The sequence below is a fragment of the Engystomops pustulosus genome, chromosome 7 (genome assembly GCF_040894005.1).
Source record: "Engystomops pustulosus chromosome 7, aEngPut4.maternal, whole genome shotgun sequence".
NCBI lineage: Eukaryota > Metazoa > Chordata > Amphibia > Anura > Leptodactylidae > Engystomops > Engystomops pustulosus.
In genome coordinates, this window is record NC_092417.1 from 91,990,804 (window position 1) to 92,011,851 (window position 21,048).

General features: G+C 41.1%; 1 protein-coding gene across 1 annotated transcript in view; it reads left to right on the top strand.

Annotated features, from left to right (window-relative positions):
• Positions 1-18,471, top strand: part of GPATCH1 (G-patch domain containing 1) — a 40,150-nt gene extending 21,679 nt beyond the window's left edge. Inside the window, exons 13-20 of the mRNA XM_072117236.1 lie at positions 6,912-7,039; positions 8,371-8,510; positions 11,743-11,912; positions 12,181-12,382; positions 12,882-12,998; positions 14,218-14,339; positions 16,459-16,604; positions 18,286-18,471. Coding sequence (XP_071973337.1) covers positions 6,912-7,039; positions 8,371-8,510; positions 11,743-11,912; positions 12,181-12,382; positions 12,882-12,998; positions 14,218-14,339; positions 16,459-16,604; positions 18,286-18,322 — 1,062 coding nt within the window. The 3' untranslated portion in view covers positions 18,323-18,471. The remainder of the gene's footprint in view (positions 1-6,911; positions 7,040-8,370; positions 8,511-11,742; positions 11,913-12,180; positions 12,383-12,881; positions 12,999-14,217; positions 14,340-16,458; positions 16,605-18,285) is intronic.
• Positions 18,472-21,048: the final 2,577 nt, after the last annotated feature.

Consider the following 21,048-nt stretch of genomic DNA (forward strand, 5'->3'; position numbering starts at 1 on the left):
TAGATGGTCTAAAAGATAGTGGAAAAAAAAAGTTTAAAAAATAAAAAAAATTAATAAAATATTAAAAGTTCAAATCACCCCCCTTTCCCTAGAACGGATATAAAACATAATAAACAGTAAAAATCACAAACATATTAGGTATCGCCGCGTCCCAAAATGCCCGATCTATCAAAATATAAAAAAACGGTTACAGGCGGCGGTGACCTCCGAGGCAGGAAATGGCGCCCAAATGTCCGAAATGCGACTTTTACACCTTTTTACATAACATAAAAAATGATCAAAATGTCGCATAGACCTCAAAATGGTAGCAATGAAAACGTCGCCTTATTTCGCAAAAAATGACCCCTCACACATCTCCGTGCGCCAAAGTATGAAAAAGTTATTAGCGTCAGAAGATGGCAAAAAAATGTTTTTCTTTTTTGTACACATTCGTTTAATTTTTGAAAATGTATTAAAACACAATAAAACCTATATAAATTTGGTATCACCGCGATCGCACCGAACCAAAGAATAAAGTAGGCGTGTTATTTGGAGCGAAGAGTGAAAGTCGTAAAAACTGAGCCCACAAGAACGTGACGCACGTGCGGTTTTTTTTCAATTTTTCCACATTTGGAATTTTTTTTTCAGCTTCGCAGTACACGGCATGTTAAAATAAATAACATTACGGGTAAGTAAAATTTGTTACGCACAAAATAAGCCCTCACACAGGTCTGTACACGGAAAAATGAAAAAGTTATGGATTTTTGAAGTTGGAGAGCGAGAAATGAGCCGAAAAACCCTCCGTCCTTAAGGGGTTAATATTCCATGCCGTGAACTGGGAAGCGGTGAAAAAAGTTCAAATGCAGTGAAATTGGTGAAAAAACTCATTTGCCCAGTTTTCTTGTGGGCTTGGATTTTTTATGGATTTCACATTGCGCCCCAAATGACATGTTTACTTTATTCTTTGGGTGGGTACGATACAAAATTTGTATAGGTTTTGTAATTTCTTCATACATTTACAAGAATTAGAACCTGTACAAATCTTCTGGGGCTAATAACTTTTTTATACTTCAGTGTACCGAGTGGCTAGTGTAATTTTTTGCGACTTTTGACAACGTTTTCAATTTTACCATTTTAAGGAACTTTGTTCGACCTTTTGATCACTTTTTACTGAATTTTTTTTATTTTTTTTCAAAATGGCAAAAGCGCTATTTTCCATTATGGGGTTAAACAAAGTGAAAAACGCATTTTTGTGCACGGTGATACCTATTGTGTTTATGATTTTTACTGTTTATTTATATTTATAACAGTTCTATAGATAGCCTCGGGTTCGAATGACCCAAGACTGTCATGGCGCCCGATCGCTGCCCCCGACACGGGGAGTGACGATACCAAGATAGCTCCACCCATGCACCGCCATCTTTTTGAAGCCGCTGGCAGCAATGGACAGGTAAACACTTGCTATTGGTGCTAGCACCGGTTGTGGGTGTTACCGGTAAGTGTTTGCTGCAAAACGCAGCAAAGCTTACCGGCTGTGGACAGGGCTCAGCCTGTGAGCCTTCTCCATGCACCTGACATGTGACGTACTATCATTTCACACAGCGGGAAGGGGTTAATGGGAGGCTGTTAGGTGTTTATGGACTGCAATGCTTCCTGGGCATTTTGGGCTGCATGAGGAAGAATAGAAAGATGGAATATGATTGGAGCTCCTTCCCCGTGATTCTTCCTGTTGTTCCTACAATGATATTCCTAATTTTCCCTCCTTCTTTCAACGGGCATTGGTGTCCTCAATATGCCAGTGCAATTGAAAAATTTCAGGTAACAATGAGGTTAAGGCGCTCCAGGCTCTTTAGATGTCAATGGAGACTGGAGCCTCATTTGCATAATTTTTAAAGCCCTTTTTTTTTTTAATAAAAGAAGGGCGTAGGAAGCTTAAAGAATAGCAGATCCTGCACGGAGCACAAACCAGTATTTAAGTGTAAAACATAAAAGAAAAAGGCATTTGCGGCACTCACCCGTAAAAATTCTTCTTTATTGTAGTCTTCACATAAAATCAGTCTGACATAGTAAGGCCAAAGTGGGGCAGGGATGGGAGCAGAGGGTCAAAAGGTAAGGCGACAGCCGTTTCGCGCCGTCCGGCGCTTTCTCTAGCCTGTGAAGTGTGGCGTCCTCACCTGGTCCTTAATGCGGCCGGCAGGACGTCACACCCCCCTACGTTGCTCAGCAACCGGGACGCTGTTAGGCATAGCGGCAGGAAGTGAGCTGAGCCATGCACTAAGGCGTTAACTGAATAAAGCAACATCAACAAAGTTACAAAAATTAATTAAAAAACACACACATATCAGGGACATTCGGATAGTGAACTTATCGCTACTAAGTCATAAGAGGAGGCACAAGCAATTATTCGATAAAGTGGCGGCATGATTAACCTGGTATAGGCTGAGAGACGTACCGTGAGCGTGCGCCTAAATATGCGCTATCGTGGAGAAAGAAAGAGAAAAGAAAGAAAGAAAAAGGGAAGGGGAAGGGGAGGAAAGGGGGGGGGGGAGGGGAAGGGGGGGGAGAAAAAGAGGGGGGGGGGGAAAGACAGGGTAAATGGAAAGGGAAGGGGAGAGGAGGGGGAGAGAGGGGGAGAGGAAAAGAGAATACGTGGTATAGTTATAAAAATACTCCCATGTCATTCTTGTCATTAAGGCCAAGAGGACCCATGGCATTAGTCCTCAAAATCCATCTTGCCTCTTTTCTTAGAAGTTCTTTATGGCGATCCCCGCCATTAGGGGGTACTGGGACGTGCTCAATGCCGCCAAACCGAAGGATGCCGGCATTGCCTCCATGAACCTTATTAACATGCTCAATAAGTCTAGGGGCGCCTTTACCACTTTTTATTGACTGGCAATGTTCGCTAAATCTAATGTTTAGGGGGCGAATAGTTTTACCAATGTAAAAATGGCCACAAGGGCAGAAAACCACATATACTACGTATTGCGATCTGCAAGAGATGAATTGTCGTAGAGTTGTTCTGACCCCTCCGATATTTAACTCGCGTTTTTTAATGTTCTGAGGACAGAACTTACAATGACCGCAACAAAAATTGCCATTTGGAATTGCTCTATCGAGCCAGTTTTTTTGTATAGACGGTAGGCGACTACGTACTAAATGGTCTTTAATACTCCTGGTTCTCCTAAAGGAGACTAAGGGGGGTGCAGTGATTAGATCCCTAAGCACTGGGTCCTCGGTCAACATATACCAATTTTTATGGATTACATTTTTGATTCTTTGAGCCATAGGGCTGAAATTAAAGGTAAAGGTGAAACGTTCACCGTTCTTGGATTTATGTTTAGTGTGTTTTGGGTGCAGGAGATCTTCTCGTTTAAGAGCAACTGCTTTTTGAAAGGCCTCATTAATGACTTGAGGGGGGTAGCCCCTTTTAAGTAACCTTTTCCTTAAATCCTCTGCCTGAGACAGGAAGGAATCCTCCTCGCTATTAACCCGTCTGAGGCGTACGAATTGTCCGTAAGGGACTGCCATTTTCACATGCTGGGGATGATAGCTATTATGGTGTAGGAGACTATTAGTCGAAGTGCTTTTTCTAAAAACCGTGGTGGTTAGAGTGGAATTTTGTACCCGAACCAAAACATCAAGGAATTCGCATTCTATACTTGAAGTTTTGAATGTGAAAAACATATTCATATCGTTATTATTAATGTAAGAAATAAATTCTTGAAATTGCACCTCTGCCCCTGACCATATGACGAAGATATCGTCCACATATCTCCAAAATGAATGAATGTGCTTGGCGTAAGAATTTTCCTTCGAGAAGATATATTTATCTTCAAGAACAGCCAGGAATATATTGGCATAGGTGCAGGCCATGGGCGTACCCATGGCCGTGCCATCTCTCTGCCTATACCAGGTATCTTCAAACTGAAAGGTGTTGTTGGTAAGAATAAAGTATATCGCATCACAAATAAAGTCTACAAAACCCATATCTCTATCAGAGTTGACCAGGACTTTCCGTACGGCTTCTACTCCTAAATGATGAGGAATCCTCGTATATAAACTTTCCACGTCTATAGTGGCAAGCATAAAACCATCCTGCCAGGGGGCCTCTTTTAAATTGCGTAAAAAATCGTTGGTGTCTTTCAGGTACGTGGGGATCTTCTGCAAGATAGGTTGCAGGATCCAATCCACGTACCTAGAAAGAGACTCAGTGACAGAGCCCACTCCGGCCACTATGGGGCGCCCCGGGGGGGATTGAAGGGTTTTATGAATTTTTGGTAAAAAATACCACGCTGGTTTCTGAGGAAAAGGGGGTAACAATTTTTCGGCCATGGATTTACTCAGGATGTCTTTCTCAACTCCTACGCGGAGGAAGGAGCCGAGTTTGTTCTTAATTTTTAATGTGGGATCGGAGGTTAGTTTGATGTAAACATCTGGATTATTTAGTTGCCTGTAGGCTTCTTTTTTATAGTACTCTCGAGTCATCACCACCGCATTACCCCCCTTATCTGCTCTTTTAACCACTAGGGTCTTATTATTTTTAAGCCAATTCAGGGCTACCTTTTCCTCTTTTGTGATGTTATCAGGATCTCTCTCGTAAATTAAGGCTTTCAAGCTCTGTACGACTCTCTTTTGAAACTGAGATAGGGGACCACCCGGGACAAGTGGGGGATTAAATATGGATTTGTTCCCTCCTCTAAAACCTGCCCCCGTTGCAGGTACCGTTTGGTGGGTCTGTGAATCATCAAGATCCATTAGAGCCAATAGGCAATCTCGGTCCTGCGGCTCTAAGGGATCATGCACTATGAAGCCCAGGGGCCCTATATGTATAGGTATTTCACCCTCTTTTTTTGGGGGGCAGACAGTGCTAGTAGTATTTTTTGATGCATTTATTGAGAAAAACCTTTTCAGATTGATGTTACGGACCCCTTTAAAGAGGTCAATCTCAAAGTCCACGAAATTAAAGTTATCGGAAAGGCAGAAACCTAACCCCTTGGCTAATAACGATGTGCACTCAGGACTCAGTTCAGTATCGGTCAAGTTGACCACTAGGAGATCGTTGTTGTCTTCTCCCATCTCATTTACACTCTCCTCTTTTATTGTCTCCAAGACACTTGTTTCCGCTTTCTGCCTTCTCTTTTTTCTGCGCCCCCTCCTCGTCCTTTTCCTAAAGGGATGTTCTTTTCAGCGGTTTGAAGGGTTCCGGATTCCAGCTGTTGTGGTCGAGAATTTAAATTATCATCTGATATGCTGGAGTCCGAATCAGTGGTCCAGTAATCGTTAGTTTTCTTCTTGTTCTGGTATCTCTTGCGCATTTTCAGCTGTTTCTGACTCCCCCAGTCAAATATATTTCCATTATCAAAATCATTCTTATCTCTTATGAATTTATCTTTTTTCTTTTCTTTCACCTCCGCTTGTATCGGTACCAGGCGTTTCTCCAATTTTTTAATAAAAGCCGCAAATTGCTGTTCTGTTAGTCTTGTCCTTAACTCCGTTTTTGTTTTACAGAGTTCCTCTGTGACTGTTATATATTCCTTTTCGTTTCTGGATAGCACCAGTCGCATTAATTTTAAAGAGTGTTCTAAGTGAATACTTTTCCATTCAGATAAAAAGACTGGGTCGTCCTTAAATTGTGATACATTTTTGAACACTCTGAGTCCTCTTGGGACCCGGTTACTGGTGTTATACGAGCGTAGTGAGTTCACAGTCCAAAAGATCCTGACCTCGCGTTCAGCAAGGTTAAAAATCCTCTGCTCGAGGATACGAGTGCTTAGAACCTGTAGTTCATCTTTCTGATTGCATTGAGCAAAAAAGACCCCTGCGTCCTCCCTGCCCGACTGTAAGGCAATGTCCTCGCCCATCTCTACATTAGAAGATTCTGCCATAGCATTGTCCATTTTTAGTGGAGTGTATAGGACATGCGGTGTGCTCTTCCTTGTTAAAGGTACAAACAGGTAAAAAAATCACGGACAGAACTGTGAAACACGGGGCACTACCGCCACTCTCTTCAGCTTGCAGTTATAAGGTATATCTTCATAGATGGTGCAACAGACGTTAGAAGTTAGCACGGGTGGTGCTCAGCATGCAGTGTGTAGATCACAAGTAGAAAACATAAAAGAAAAAGGCATTTGCGGCACTCACCCGTAAAAATTCTTCTTTATTGTAGTCTTCACATAAAATCAGTCTGACATAGTAAGGCCAAAGTGGGGCAGGGATGGGAGCAGAGGGTCAAAAGGTAAGGCGACAGCCGTTTCGCGCCGTCCGGCGCTTTCTCTAGCCTGTGAAGTGTGGCGTCCTCACCTGGTCCTTAAGTGTGCCTGGTTTACAATACTTCATCCTGGTGGTAGATTTCCTTTAACAGCAGTTTATTCAAGGACTTCAAACTACCTTATCCCCCTGTACATCTTCAGTTTGGGAAGAATTTAAAGAGGACCTGTCACCCTGAAAAAACAGCAGTAGGAGCTGCTTACTTTAGTAGTGCTAAAACAAACGCCGCAGTGTTACAATGTTAGTGTTATTGGAAATAAACACCGCTGCGCTGTACACTGGAAACACCGGACCACTTTCAAAGCAGTCTGGCATATTCATGAATGGGCAGTCTGAGGCACTGCCTCTTCCCCCGACTGCCCGTCCCTCTCCATAGGCCAGAGGTGACCGCCACGTGTCATGCCCCCAATCCCGCCCCCTCATGAATACGCCGGTCCGCTTTGAGGTTTCCAATAACGCTAGCATTGTAACACTGCTGCGTTTGTTTTAGCTCCTCCTAGTACAGTTTTTGAGGGTGACAGATCCTCTTTAAAGGACCTCATGCACATTAGTTGGTTAACTGGCCTCACCAAGGAAAGATCATATTTGTTTTGACGTGCCTGTCTCTTTTTCAGCATTACTAAGAGCTTCTTTTATTTTTCTCATGCTTTCTATCTCTCCTTCAGGGTGACAAGAATGATAAGGCTGCAGCTGTGAAAATGAAAATGTTTGGAAAATTGACGAGGGATAAATTTGAGTGGCACCCGGACAGACTGCTCTGTAAACGGTTTAATATACCAGATCCTTATCCCGGGTAAGCTTCTAGATAATGCTAATTCAGTGCTGGTGTTATGACCTCTCATGACTGCAGAAACCTAAAGAAACCCCCCAAAAAACGAATGCTGGTTGTTTGCATCGGTGTTGAGATGCAAAGCATGGGGGATCAGTAGAGTGTGTGGGGAGGGGGGAGCTGTTTTTTTTTCTATACTGTATTATTGTTTATTATTATAATTATATTTATTTAGCATCTGCATTTAATAATCTTCTTCTTTGGGGTCTCCATTATTCTCTGCTCTGGGGTTTCCATTATTATTTTGTTCTGGGGGCTAAAATATATTATTTGTCTGGTCTTGTGGCTGTATACCGTATTTTCAGGGCCATTAGGCGCACCGGAATATAAGACGCATCAGGCCGATGCGCCTTATATATGTAATAATTCCATATATAAGGTGCAACGGACTATAAGGCGCAGGGTCCGGGGGCGTGGCGGAGGTCTGGGGGCGGAGCGGAGAAGAGACGAGACGCGGGGAAGGTGAGGGGGAGGTGGAGGAGGGCAGCGGACCATACTTACATAGGTCCCCGCTACCGGAGACAGCAGATCTGCAGACCGACGCGGCAGAAGTTGTTCGTGCCGCGTGGTCTGCAGTTCCCGCTGGAGATCTGCTGTCTCCGGTAGCGGGGACCTATGTAAGTATGGTCCGCTGCCCTGCGCCATACATAGGGCGCACCGGACTATAAGGACTTCATTATTTATTTTCTGGTCTGGAATAATGTTGTCTGATCATAGATTTCTTCTTTAGTATAAATTATCTGATTAAGGGTCAGTATTAATAATTATTGTCTGAAGGTGGGTTATTATTTATTGTCTGACTGCAACGCTTGTTTGGTATTTCTGGGGTGGTAAATGTAGATTCTCCGGTGTTATTTTGTACTGTATAGTTTGTGCTTCTAGGCTGATGGTTACAAGTGTTGCCCCTTGAAGTTAAATATTTTTAAATGTAGCCTTTCAAACAAAAAAAGTTGTGGACCCCTTATGGATGATAAATAAATTGATAAATTGAATTGAGATAATTAGATGGATTGGTAAGGCCGGTTCCACCCTTGCGAGTGTGATGTGATGAACTCGCATCACACTCGCAACGCATGCTGCTCGGATCGCACGGCCCGGACGCTGCACACCAGGACTGAATTGACATGTTGAGTTCAGTCCCGGTGTGCAGCGTTCGGGCCGTGCGATCCAAGCAGCGTGTGATGCGAGTTCATGTGGAACGGCCCTAAGAGAGATGAGCAGATAATGAACAGATGGATAGACATTTTGGGAAGATATTGATGGATGTATAGATAACTTTAATGTTTGATTGCCAGGTCAACCATCACTGGGCTTCCAAAAGTGAAAAGGGACAAGTACTCAGTCTTCAATTTTCTAACTATTCCACAAACGCAACCACCAACTAATACCATGACTTCATCTAGACCAGAGAAACTGCAACAGTCATCTGAAAACAGTAAGTGGCCATTTTAAAATAGTCTTTAGGGTTTTATAAAAAGAGTAATGGTAATAGTAACTTAAATTAAATTTCTTGTATTTTTAGAGCTGTTGGCCACCTGTGGGAGCATCATCTATGTAGTAAACTTTGGCTACTTTCACACTGCCGTATGATCGCCCGAGTGAACATGCAGCAGTGCGCTGGAGGTGAGAAGGGGTAAGCGCTGCTCACCCCTTTCACTCCAAAGCGATGTATGAGCCCCAACAGTCAACATGTAAAAAGATAGAGCAAGCTCCATCTTTTTTCTATGCACGGTATGGTGTATATCCCCACAACAGCAGTGGAAAAGGGACCTAATGATTTCTTCTTAGCTGATCGATCTTCTTCTCAATCATAACTTTATAAATTCTTCATGTCCTTCTCTGTTTCTGTGTTTTCACTTTTTTCTCACTACATTAACTTTTTTTCCCTTTAAAGGAAAATTGCCACCAGGATCAAAGATTGTAAACCACACTTACATGCATTTGTGTTCCCTCCCAGGATCATCTGTTCTATTAGCTTATTATGCTCTTATTTTTACAAAAAAAGGTTTTAAAAATAATGCAAATAATTCTCAGGTGCTCCTTAGAATTCCCTGGGGCTCATTTGAAAAATGTTGTGTGTGTTTGTTTTTTTTTTTTTGTAAAAACATGGGCGTAAGAAGCTAAAAGGTCCTGACAGCTCCATAAAGATGAATAGAGCAGCCGGTGCATGCACAACTGGCTGTTCTGTTCAATTGGACTACAGTGGGAGTACAGCAGACCCCCTTCTCATGACCAATGACTGTCCCATCACCAAATCCCCACGCCAGCAAGTTGGCTACTTTGTTGTCACTGCAGAACCCCTTTAAAGCTTTTCAACAAAATTTAAAGGATCATTGGTTTTCGCTACAATATTTAAAGCATAACTGTAAAGTTATAATGATTTTACCAAATTATTATATGTGATTGCTCCTTTGTTCTAAAAGTGTTTGACAAAAATCTTTCTCACCAGAGGTAAAGTGGGCGGAGACTAAAATCTGTCAGTCTGTTCCCTCAGGCTGAAGCCAGTTAGCTTGCCCACAGATCCCATTATGCCTTGTGTTCTCTCTCAAAGTAATTTAGCATTCAATAGATTTAGTTTTCCTCAAGTAAATCCACTGAACACTGTACAGTGCACATACAGGATATCTATGGTGACAGCCTGGCAGCTTCCATCACTTGCAGGAGCAGGAAACCTGTAATAACTGGTAGAAATCATTAGTACACCAGTTACATGCAGTCTATAGCCTGTTCTGTATGAGCACTACGGATTAATAGCTTATCTGCACATTGATATTGCCGATGACAAGGTGGCGGAAGGGAGCAGCGAGAAGAGCAGAGACAGACAGAGAAACTTCTGTAGAATCACAGACTGGGATGGAGGGACTGATAGGGAACAGGGAGATTTTGTACCTTTCTATTCTGTGCAGGAGACATCTGCATTTACTGTGCTGCACATTTCCAGCTCTGCTGCATTCACTGAAATATGACCTCTTTCCCTGTGAGCATAATATATACACTCACCGGCCACTTTATTAGGTACATCATGCTAGTAACGGGTTGGACCCCCTTTTGCCTTCAGAACTGCCTCAATTCTTCGTGGCATAGATTCAACAAGGTGCTGGAAGCATTCCTCAGAGATTTTGGTCCATATTGACATGATGGCATCACACAGTTGCCGCAGTTTTGTCGGCTGCACATCCATGATGTGAATCTCCCGTTCCACCACATCCCAAAGATGCTCTATTGGATTGAGATCTGGTGACTGTGGAGGCCATTTGAGTACAGTGAACTCATTGTCATGTTCAAGAAACCAGTCTGAGATGATTCCAGCTTTATGACATGGCTCATTATCCTGCTGAAAGTAGCCATCAGATGTTGGGTACATTGTGGTCATAAAGGGATGGACATGGTCAGCAACAATACTCAGGTAGGCTGTGGCGTTGCAACGATGCTCAATTGGTACCAAGGGGCCCAAAGAGTGCCAAGAAAATATTCCCCACACCATGACACCACCACCACCAACCTGAACCGTTGATACAAGGCAGGATGGATCCATGCTTTCATGTTGTTGACGCCAAATTCTGACCCTACCATCCGAATGTCGCAGCAGAAATCGAGACTCATCAGACCATGCAACGTTTTTCCAATCTTCTACTGTCCAATTTCGATGAGCTTGTGCAAATTGTAGCCTCAGTTTCCTGTTCTTAGCTGAAAGGAGTGGCACCCGGTGTGGTCTTCTGCTGCTGTAGCCCATCTGCCTCAAAGTTCGATGTACTGTGCGTTCAGAGATGCTCTTCTGCCTACCTTGGTTGTAACGGGTGGCGATTTGAGTCACTGTTGCCTTTCTATCAGCTCGAACCAGTCTGCCCATTCTCCTCTGACCTCTGGCATCAACAAGGCATTTCCGCCCACAGAACTGCCGCTCACTGGATGTTTTTTCTTTTTCGGACCATTTTCTGTAACCCTAGAGATGGTTGTGTGTGAAAATCCCAGTAGATCAGCAGTTTCTGAAATACTCAGACCAGCCCTTCTGGCACCAACAACCATGCCACGTTCAAAGGCACTCAAATCACCTTTCTTCCCCATACTGATGCTCGGTTTGAACTGCAGGAGATTGTCTTGACCATGTCTACATGCCTAAATGCACTGAGTTGCCGCCATGTGATTGGCTGATTAGAAATTAAGTGTTAACGAGCAGTTGGACAGCTGTACCTAATCAAGTGGCCGGTGAGTGTGTGTGTATATATATATATATATATATATCTATATCTATATCTATATCTATCAAAAAAGGTGGGCTTTGTTTTTCCTTTTTTTTTTCGTACCTGGACAACCCCATGAAGATTTTGAAGTTGACCTCCCTTCCACCCACAGGAAGAGGGGGTAGGAAGTCCAGTTTGGTATAGTTTGATAGATTTTTGAAAAAATATTTGTATGTGTTTTTTTTTTTTTGTTTTTTTTTTTTTAATCCAATGTGTATTTTGCAAGATATTACAGCCTATCTTTATATGTATCTATATCTTTCTGTCTTATATTTAAGTTTTTTTTTTTTTTGTCACTTTCTTTCTTTACACATTGCATGCAGTATGTATTACATGACACAAAACAGCCCTCACCATCTGTAGCAGAGCTGCATGATTTTATACTTTTTATAGTCTAACTTTTCTGTTATGGTTTGAAACATCCAGAGGCAAAGAAATCATCCCGGTGGGATATGTCATCTGCTGAAGAAAGTAAGAAGGATTCAATCAGTGAGTTTTTAAGTCAAGCACGCAGTAAGAGCGAACTAATAAAAGAAGAGACTAACACAAAAGCAAAGGATTCCCAGTCTTTAGCAGCTGCTGTTGTCCCAGCCCAGGTGAGTGTTGCTATGATCTATAAATGTAGTGATTGATGGAGCAATTATGTGTAAAGATACATGCAGGCTCCCGAGGTATATGAGGGCAATATAGGCTGTGTTGCTGTGTAATGAGCGACCCTACAGCAAGTTCTGCAAGGAAAAATAAGGGAAATTGAGCCCTCCTGCATTAGTGTATGTTAGCCCAATGGAGGCAACCTTTCTACACCATGGTGCTTTGGGAATAATGGTGAGAAAAGCTGAATAACAAAAAAAAAATGTTTTTTAGGGCCCATCAAGTAACGCAGAGCAGGTACCAGAAGAGGAAGAAAAAAGGCCGCCCATTGATTTGTTTAAGGCAATATTTGCAGAGTCTTCTGATGAGAATTCCTCTTCCTCAGATGAAGAAAGCGATGAGGACTTGTCTCCTGCAGCCATTGCAGGCGCTGAAACAAGCAATTCAGAGGCTGCTGCATCATCCAGTATACAAGGTGAAACATTTCATTGCTAATACTTTGTTTTTTTTTTTGTATGACGTTGTTTTGTTGACCTCTTATATTAAAAATGATCGCTTGTAAAAGAAGTTTAAGCAATGGCCAGAATTTTGGTCATAATTTCTAGTTCAGTCAAAAACTGCCATCGCTGGCTTACTGTAGTGGAGTGGCGACATGTGGCCTTTGTGTACATTTACAAGCATAATGAATAAGCCCATGGACCGGACTCATATGCGTATGCGTTTCCATGGAAAAATTCATTCGATTGCAATCCACCACCCCGCGTTTTGCATGGTTTAAATGCAAGACACCACAGTCGCATGTGTTTCAATAGAAAAGCATATGTGATCTTTTGCCGAGCCACAGGTGTTTGCATTACACTAGTAAACATTATACAAATGCCACGTGTGGCCAAACCCTGAAAAAAATTAAAAGCAAAAGATTCTTTTCAGCCGAGATCATTGCTGCAGTTTAAACGAGGGCTTTTTATTCACAGAACCGGAATCAGAAGTAAAGCTTTCAAATACCCCTTCTATTCCTGCTGCAAAGGAAGAAGTGGAAAAAATGCATATAGAAGAATTTGGACCCAAGTTGCCACCTATACCTCCATCTAGTAAGTAATAGCACTGGTGCAACTATGACATGGAGCTGTTGACCATGGGAACACTGAGAATACTTACATTTTACCAAAAGGGCCTTACATTGGCCCCTTTGTATCTGAGGGTCATTGATGCCTGGATGCTTATGCGCTTCTTTTAAATGACATGCGAGACTTGACAGGATAGTTTTATTTATAACTTTTTTTCTTTATAAAATTAGTTGATAAATTGCTACAAATGTGATAAAATAAGTATTTTTTTTTAATAAATAGTAAAAATTAATAAACCTTTACCAAAATATGTAATCAATATGTATAATGTCAATCCATCATTGTTCCCAGGTTTAGCTACAGATGCAGAGTGTGCATGTACTTTTGCATACTGCAAGCTAAGTCTTTTCTGCAGCACCTTCTACATTCTGCCTTCAGCTGACAAGCTGGAGGGTGGCACACTTCAAATGTCTATATCTCCTGAACCTTGGCACCTAGAAACACAACAGAATCTCTCCTTTAATGTAATGTCAGGATTGTTATTGAATGTTAACATCCAATAATGTTGGATGTTGGCTGTATGCTACAGGGAGGGCAGGCTTGCTATTATACTACAGGGGGGGGGGGGCTGGCAGGCTTGCTATTATACTACAGGGGGGGGGGGGGGCTGGCAGGCTTGCTATTATACTACAGGGGGGGGGCTGGCAGGCTTGCTATTATACTATAGGCTGCATACTACAGGGGGCTGTCTGTCTGCACACTACAGGGGGGTTGCATACTATAGGGGGGGCTGGCGGGCTGCGACCAATACACTTCCCACCCTCGGCTTATACTCGAGTCAATAGGTTTGGTGGTAAAAGTAGGCACCTTGTATATACATTAATGTTAGGATTGTTATTGGATGTTTTACAGAAACTGAGATATCCACTGTTAATTACAGTTGGAAATAGAAAGGTGTATATAAAAAAATCACATTTTGTCTTGCAAATATAACATTGGATATCTCCGGTTCTTTGAAGCATCCACACACAATCTTGATATTACTATATTAAGGGGAGATTCTCTTGTTTAATATGAAATATATTTCTAGGTGCCAACGTTCAGGAGATATAGCTGTTTGGCAACTTGCAACATGACACTAAACTAGGAATGTGAAAATATGAGGTAGATGGCCATCTTGAAGGGGGTTAATAAAAGCCGTCAGCTGTCCTTTCATATTTGCTTATTTTTCATCCCATTTCAGGTTGTACTGCAGCATCAAGCATTTACTCATCAGAGGGTGTAAATGAAACTGCTAAAAAGAAGAATAAAAAACATAAAGAAAAGCACAAGATTAAGAAGGAGCATAAACGCAAGAAGGAAAAGGTAATCTGTGAAGTCTCCATTTTGGCAAATAATGTCCATAGTTGTAACGTTAATAACTCTCCCCCAACACAATATAAAAAATTCTCATAACCCCGCTTATGCTCTATAGGCATATTCTAGGTATACTGCTGATGTCCTATCAATATCATATCCTAGGGCTCCCACTCTCAACAACCTCCCCATGTGCAGTTTTCAGTGGGTGCAATATACCATGTATTGCACGGCCTTATGCACAGTGTTGGAAGCTTTTGCAGATTACATGTTATGCGGCAGATTTGGGCACAAATTGTTATGCTTTTTTAGTCCTGGCAGCACTTTAGGAATACACCAATCTTGTAAAGTGATTTCCGCTGCTTGTATAATGAAAAGAGAGTACTGTATATACCCGTGTATAAGCCGAGTTTTTCAGCACAAAAAATTTTCTGAAAAACGTCCCCTCGGCTTATACACGAGTCTATTACCAAAAAAAAATTACCCACTTAAAAAAATAAACTTAAATACTCACCCTCCGATGTCAGCGCGGCTCCCCGATGTCGGCACGGCTTACCGATGTCCCTGATGTCAGCGCATCCCGTCTTCTTTCTTCTCCGCAGCTCCTCTTCGCTCTTCGGTCATGGACGCGGCCATGTTTTCTTCATGGCCGTGCATACTATGACGTCAGCAGCGGCCGCGTCATAGTATGCGCCTGCTAGAAGAAAACATGGGGGCGTCCATGCCGGAAGAGTGAAGAGGAGCAGCGGAGAAGAAAGAAGACGGGACGCGCTGACATCGGAGGGTGAGTATTTAAGTTTATTTTTTTTAAGGGCCGTGGGGGCAGGCTGTATACTACTGGGGGCTGGCAGGCTGTATACTACTGGGGGCTGGCAGGCTGTATACTACTGGGGGCTGGCAGGCTGTATACTACTGGGGGCTGGCAGGCTGTATACTACTGGGGGCTGGCAGGCTGTATACTACTGGGGGGGTTTGACCAAAGCATTTCCCACCCTCGCTTATACTCGAGTCAGTAGTTTTTCCCAGGTTTTGGTGGTAAAATTAGGGGTCTCGGCTTATGCTCGAGTCGGCTTATACTCGAGTATATACGGTAGCTTAACTCTTTGATGCATATGCTGAGAGGTATGATAATCATCATCTTCTTTTCAATCACTAAGCCAGTTACTCATGCTCATATTCCCCAGTGTGAACATTCTTCTATTATCTACTATCCATTAAATGACACAGTTTTTGTTGAACATGTTTTTTCTTTTTAGGAATTATTGATGATACCTTTAATTTTCTATGTGACTAATTTTATTTAATAAAACCTACTGCCGTAGATCTCATACTTAAAATAATCTACAATTTAACAATATAATATAGTTTAGAAGAAAGTTGTATATTTTATATGTATTACCTTTTGGTTTTAATGTCCAATTTGACTACCAATTGAATGCCTGCCAGTAGAAGGACAGGCCCTTAACCAGGTGGTTATTAAAATGTTCACCCATATTTGTCTAGTTTTTCATTTTTGATAAATTCTGTCCATTGATTCCATGTTTTTTTGGTATTTATTTATTTAATCTGGATTTTACATAGTCGTGTTAATTATTCCAGTTTCCCTATATTCCTTATTTCTGATAACCAATCTGTAACCGAAGGCGGATCAGTTTCTTTCCAGCATTTAACTATTGCTGTTTTGTCATGGTTTAGTAGGTGTGGGTGGGGGAATTATTGTTGAAAATTTTCCTGTTCTTTTTCAAGTTTATTAATTTCAGGGTAGCTGCAAATCCAGTATGTTTGTTTTTTTTTTAACAACGAATACATTTATTTCTTCAGTTATATGTTTTGTTGTTTCTGTATCTTTCTGTGTCCTTTTCCTTTTTCTCTCTCCCCCATAAATGTCGACAGTACATTTGAGAGGGCTGGGTAGAGGCTGTGACAAATGCATTTCCCACCCCGGCTATATTTTTTTCCCAGTTTTTTGTTGTAAAATTAGGTGCCCCGGCTTATGCTCAGGTCGTCTTATACTCGAGTATATATGGTAATCAAAAATCAAGCAATAACTAAAAAAAAGAAAATGACCATAATTAATAATAATTTAAAAAACTTGCTAATTTAATTTTGATCTCATTTAAAAACATAGAAGAAGAAACACAAGAAGGAAAAACACAAAAGTAAGCAAAAGAATAGGAAAAAGGATGGCAAAACTACAGACACTGATGACAGCAGTGAAAGTCAAAGTGAATCGGAAAACACAGTGGAAATAACACCAAGAGAGCTTCTGAAGAGGTCAGTGACTTTAGTGATCACACATAAATAAGCAACAGTTTTTCTTATAATATTTAACCCCTTAGGAACGTGGCCCTTTTTTGTTTTTGCATTTTCATTTTTCACTCCCCACCTTCAAAAATTTAACTTTTTTCTTTTTCCATGTACAGAGCTCTGTTGTTTTCGGCATAACAAATTGCACTTCATAGTGATGGTATTTATCATTCCATGCCGTATACTGGGAAGCTTTCACTGAGTGCCCCAAATCACATGTCTATTTTATTCTTTGGTTCGGTACAATCACCGGGATACCAAATTTGTACAGGTTTTATCATGTTTTCATACATTTAATAAAATTTAAAACCTGTTCTGGCGCTAATAACTTTTTCATACTTCAGTGCACAGAGCTGTGGGTGGTGTCATTTTTTGCGACGTCATCTTTTGATGACGTTTTTAATGCTGTCATTTTGAGGACTGTATGGGCTTTTGATCCCTATTTGTAGAATTTTTTATATTTTTTCAAAATGGTAAAAAAGTGGCATTTTCGACTTTGGGCCCCAATTATATTCGCTAATATATTTTGATAGATCAGACATTTTGGGACGCGATGATACCTAAAGTGTTTATGATTTTTACTGTTTATTTATATTTATATCAGTTCTAGGGAAAGGGGGGTGATTTAAACTTTTCCTTTTTTTTACTATTTTTTCATTTTATTGTTTTTTTTTTTTTACCATTATTTTAGTTCCTCCAGGGTAATTTAACCCTGCAGGGTCTGATTGCTAATACTGTATACTTCAATCACGGGCTGAGCCCTCTGCATAGCCGATAAGTCTTTGCTGCATATTGCAGCACTTACCGGAAAAACCTGCCTCTACCCAGCCCTCTGCCCCCCCTAGTATATAGGTAGCCTGCCCCCCCCCCCCCTTACAGTATACTGTAGTATGGCAGTATATGGTAGGATAAATCCGACATCCTAGGGGTAAAGTACCCTAGGGGGTCTGAAAAATAAACAGAAATTTAAAAAGTTCTCTTTTTATTGATTTTTTTTAAAAAACTATTTTTCAAAAAGGCAAAAGTGATCAAAAGGTTGTACAGTCTTAAAATGGAAGCAATGAAAATGTCATCAAAAGACGCAAACAATGACACCACCCACAGCTCTGTACAGTATAAGTTATAAGCGCCAGAAGATGGTAACCTTTTTTTTTTTTTTTTCCTGGAGGTTTTAATTCTTGTAAATGTATGAAAACCTTATTAAACTATACAAATTTGGTATCCTCATGATCGCACCGACCAAAAGAATGAAGGAGACCTGTAATTTGGGGTGCACAGCTAAAGCCGTAAAATCCAAGCCCACAAAAAAACTGCGTTAGTGGGTGGGAGGTTTAGGTTAAAGAAGATCTTAATCTTGAATCACTGACAGACCAAAGGTAATCGACCAAATGAGGTTGGCTGCTGCATTAAGGACCGATTGTAGAGAACCTCTGTTCATTTGTGTTTTTAGCTTGGGTCTGCACATGGAAGTCAGTGAAGAGGGAAAAACAAGTGCGGGTCTTCCATTTATATTAATATTTTGAGTTTCTTCTTTTAGAACAGTGGAAACTGCAATACTGATGTGAACACTATGTTGATATAATTTCTTATTAGAAGTTTTTCTTCTCTTAATATACTGTTCAGTAATGTTTCTTTTTGTTGTTTTCAGGTTAAAAAATCTTCCTATTCCTCACTCAAAGTGCTAAGGATATTTCTATTCAAAAAATGGATCCTCACAATGTCTTTCTGAGTCATAATACAGAGCTTTCTGTAGATATGTGTATGTACGAGATCGCTGATGTAAATTTGTATATTCCATTTGTATATTAATTAAAATCATGACCTTGTTCTCAAAGCTTGTGTGCTTGTTACTGCTACCCACACAACTTAAAGGGTTATATTTACTGGATCAGTGTGTTCTGCTGTAATGGTCATGTGATCCAGTGAGTATAGCACCTTTAAGAATAACAGTACGTACACCACAGATCCCCCGATACCAGTACATCCGCCACAGATCAACCGCTATGGCCACCACAGATCCCCCGCGCCGCTATGGCCACCGCAAATGCCCCTGCAGCCTATGGCCGCCGAAGATCCCCCGCGCCAGTGCAGGGAAACATGCTCAATGATCCTGTTGATTCTGCACTAATTTTAGGTTCTGAATGTTATAATTATAGCATATGTTTTGGCAGGGGGCACGGTAACCCTATCCACTACTACTTTGCCTACTGGTCCATGGAAAAATTGTCTCATATGTAACTGGTCCCTGGTGCACAAAAGGTTGGGAACCACTGCTCTAAAGGAAAATTATTCCAGCAAAGAATCGGTGGACAAATAGCATTGAACCTGTGGTATTATTGTGTGATTTTCAGCTAATAACACTAGGTGGTTCTGCTGTCCATAGACTATTAGGGGATAGGCTGTACTATTATCCTCCTATAAAAAATAGAGCATCACATCCGCTCCTCTTGGTAATCTATGTATCACACAACCAGTAACACCTATTAATCAGTTCATCCTTACTACACAAGTATTTGACAGGATTGATCTTAACTGCATTTTAAAAAATGTACAAGAGTAGCCCTCCCAACATGTTTCCCTCATATCCCTCAGGGGAGATTAGGACTAATGCTATGGTTTTCCAAAAATAAAAATCACCTTTTTTTTTTTTTTTTTTTTTCATTTTGTGCTTGAAAAGACCTCTACCAAAGGTTTTTGTTCTGAATAGACATCCCCCTTCTCCGTTTTTTCTGCAAAGTAACAAACTAATACACCAGGTGGACTGCCACAGCCCTGCCACTACTACAGCATGAAACCAATAATGCATGCATTTAAAAAAAATAAATAAAAAATGCGTGACTTGTTGGTGTTGCTCACTCCTCAGTTGACATCAGTGGGAGAGGGAGGAGCTGTACAGGAGCACAAAGGTGGGGCTGAGAGCTGAGCAGTCTGCAGCACAGACAAGTCACTTGTTTTTTTGAAATGCATCCAAACTAAAGCCAACCCTAACAGAGTATTCTGTCAGTGTGCAAGGTAAGTAAAAACACACAATTATATTCTAAAGCCAATGCTCTGAGAAGGCAGAAAGACATATTTGCAATGCAGGTGTGATGGGCTCCTGCAACCTGTCTTTAGTAAAAATGAGATCCCTGATGACAGGTTCCCTTTAACAAATTGCTAGGACACAGAAAAGAGAGCTAATAGGTAACTTTATAGTGGCCTTTATAAAGAAGCAGCCAGCGCTTGACTAAGATGTACTGGACTGAAGGGACACTGGTCAAGAACTTAGCATAAGTTCTTAGAAGAACATCATTTTGATCCCCATAGCAGCTTGAAAAATTTTCCAGAGGTGGCAGCATTCAATCTCTGTAAATTAAGTCTCCAAGATAAGCCCATAAAAAATAAAATGCCAAATTAGTTGTTGACAATTCACTATACAGGCGGTCCCCTACTTAAGAACACTTGACTTGCATACGACCCCTAGTTACAAACGGACCTCTAGATGTTGGTAAGTTACTGTACTTTATCCTTAGGCTACAATAAACAGCTGTAACAGTTATCAGAGGTGTCTGCAATTAAGATTTATTGTTAATCCTGGTTCTTATGACAACCCAACATTTTTAAAATCCAATTGTCAAGAGACCAAAAAATGTTCTGTCTGGGATTACAATGATAAAATATACAGTTCTGACTTGCATACAAATTCAACTTAAGAACAAACCCACAGACCCTATCTTGTACGTGACCCGGGGACTGCCTGTATAGGGGCTGATTTGTCACTATTTTATCATGAGCACATCAGGGCAGGAACAGGACTGGTAACAGCCCTGGCATTAATATCATCAGCTCACATCTGATGTTAACCCCTTTTGCTGGAGAAAAGTAATGGAATGCAAGTGTGTAGAGAAGTGCCCAATCACATCATCAAGGACAAGGGTATATTCTCTTTTTAAGTAATGGAATATATGTAAACTACCAGTATTATTGTAACTTAAAGAAACCATACATTGATACTAGCTTTAGACCTGGTCACATATAAAATTGGACCTGCTGGCCATACTATTTCTTGTGCTTTATAACAAGAAAAGGTTACCAATTGAGTCAGTGAGAGAAATAAGGCCCTTGGGTATACTGATTCCTCAAGCCATGTTGCAGTGTGGATGCAGCCTCAAAAGACAGGGTATTTTTTTTTCCTGAGTAAACCTTCGGTTGACCTTGCCTCACATGCACACCACTTGGGATGAGGATAGCATTTGGGCTGGGGGTTGGGATGAAAATTGGTCTACAAGGCATGGTAAATTCTTCCCCTTCCCCCTGATTCTCTCACAGTAGAATTATGTAAGGCTACAAGTAGCTACTAATGATTAAAGGAAACCTGTCATTTAAATTAACCCATCTCAAATAAAAACTATGATTAAAAGGCATAGCCCTT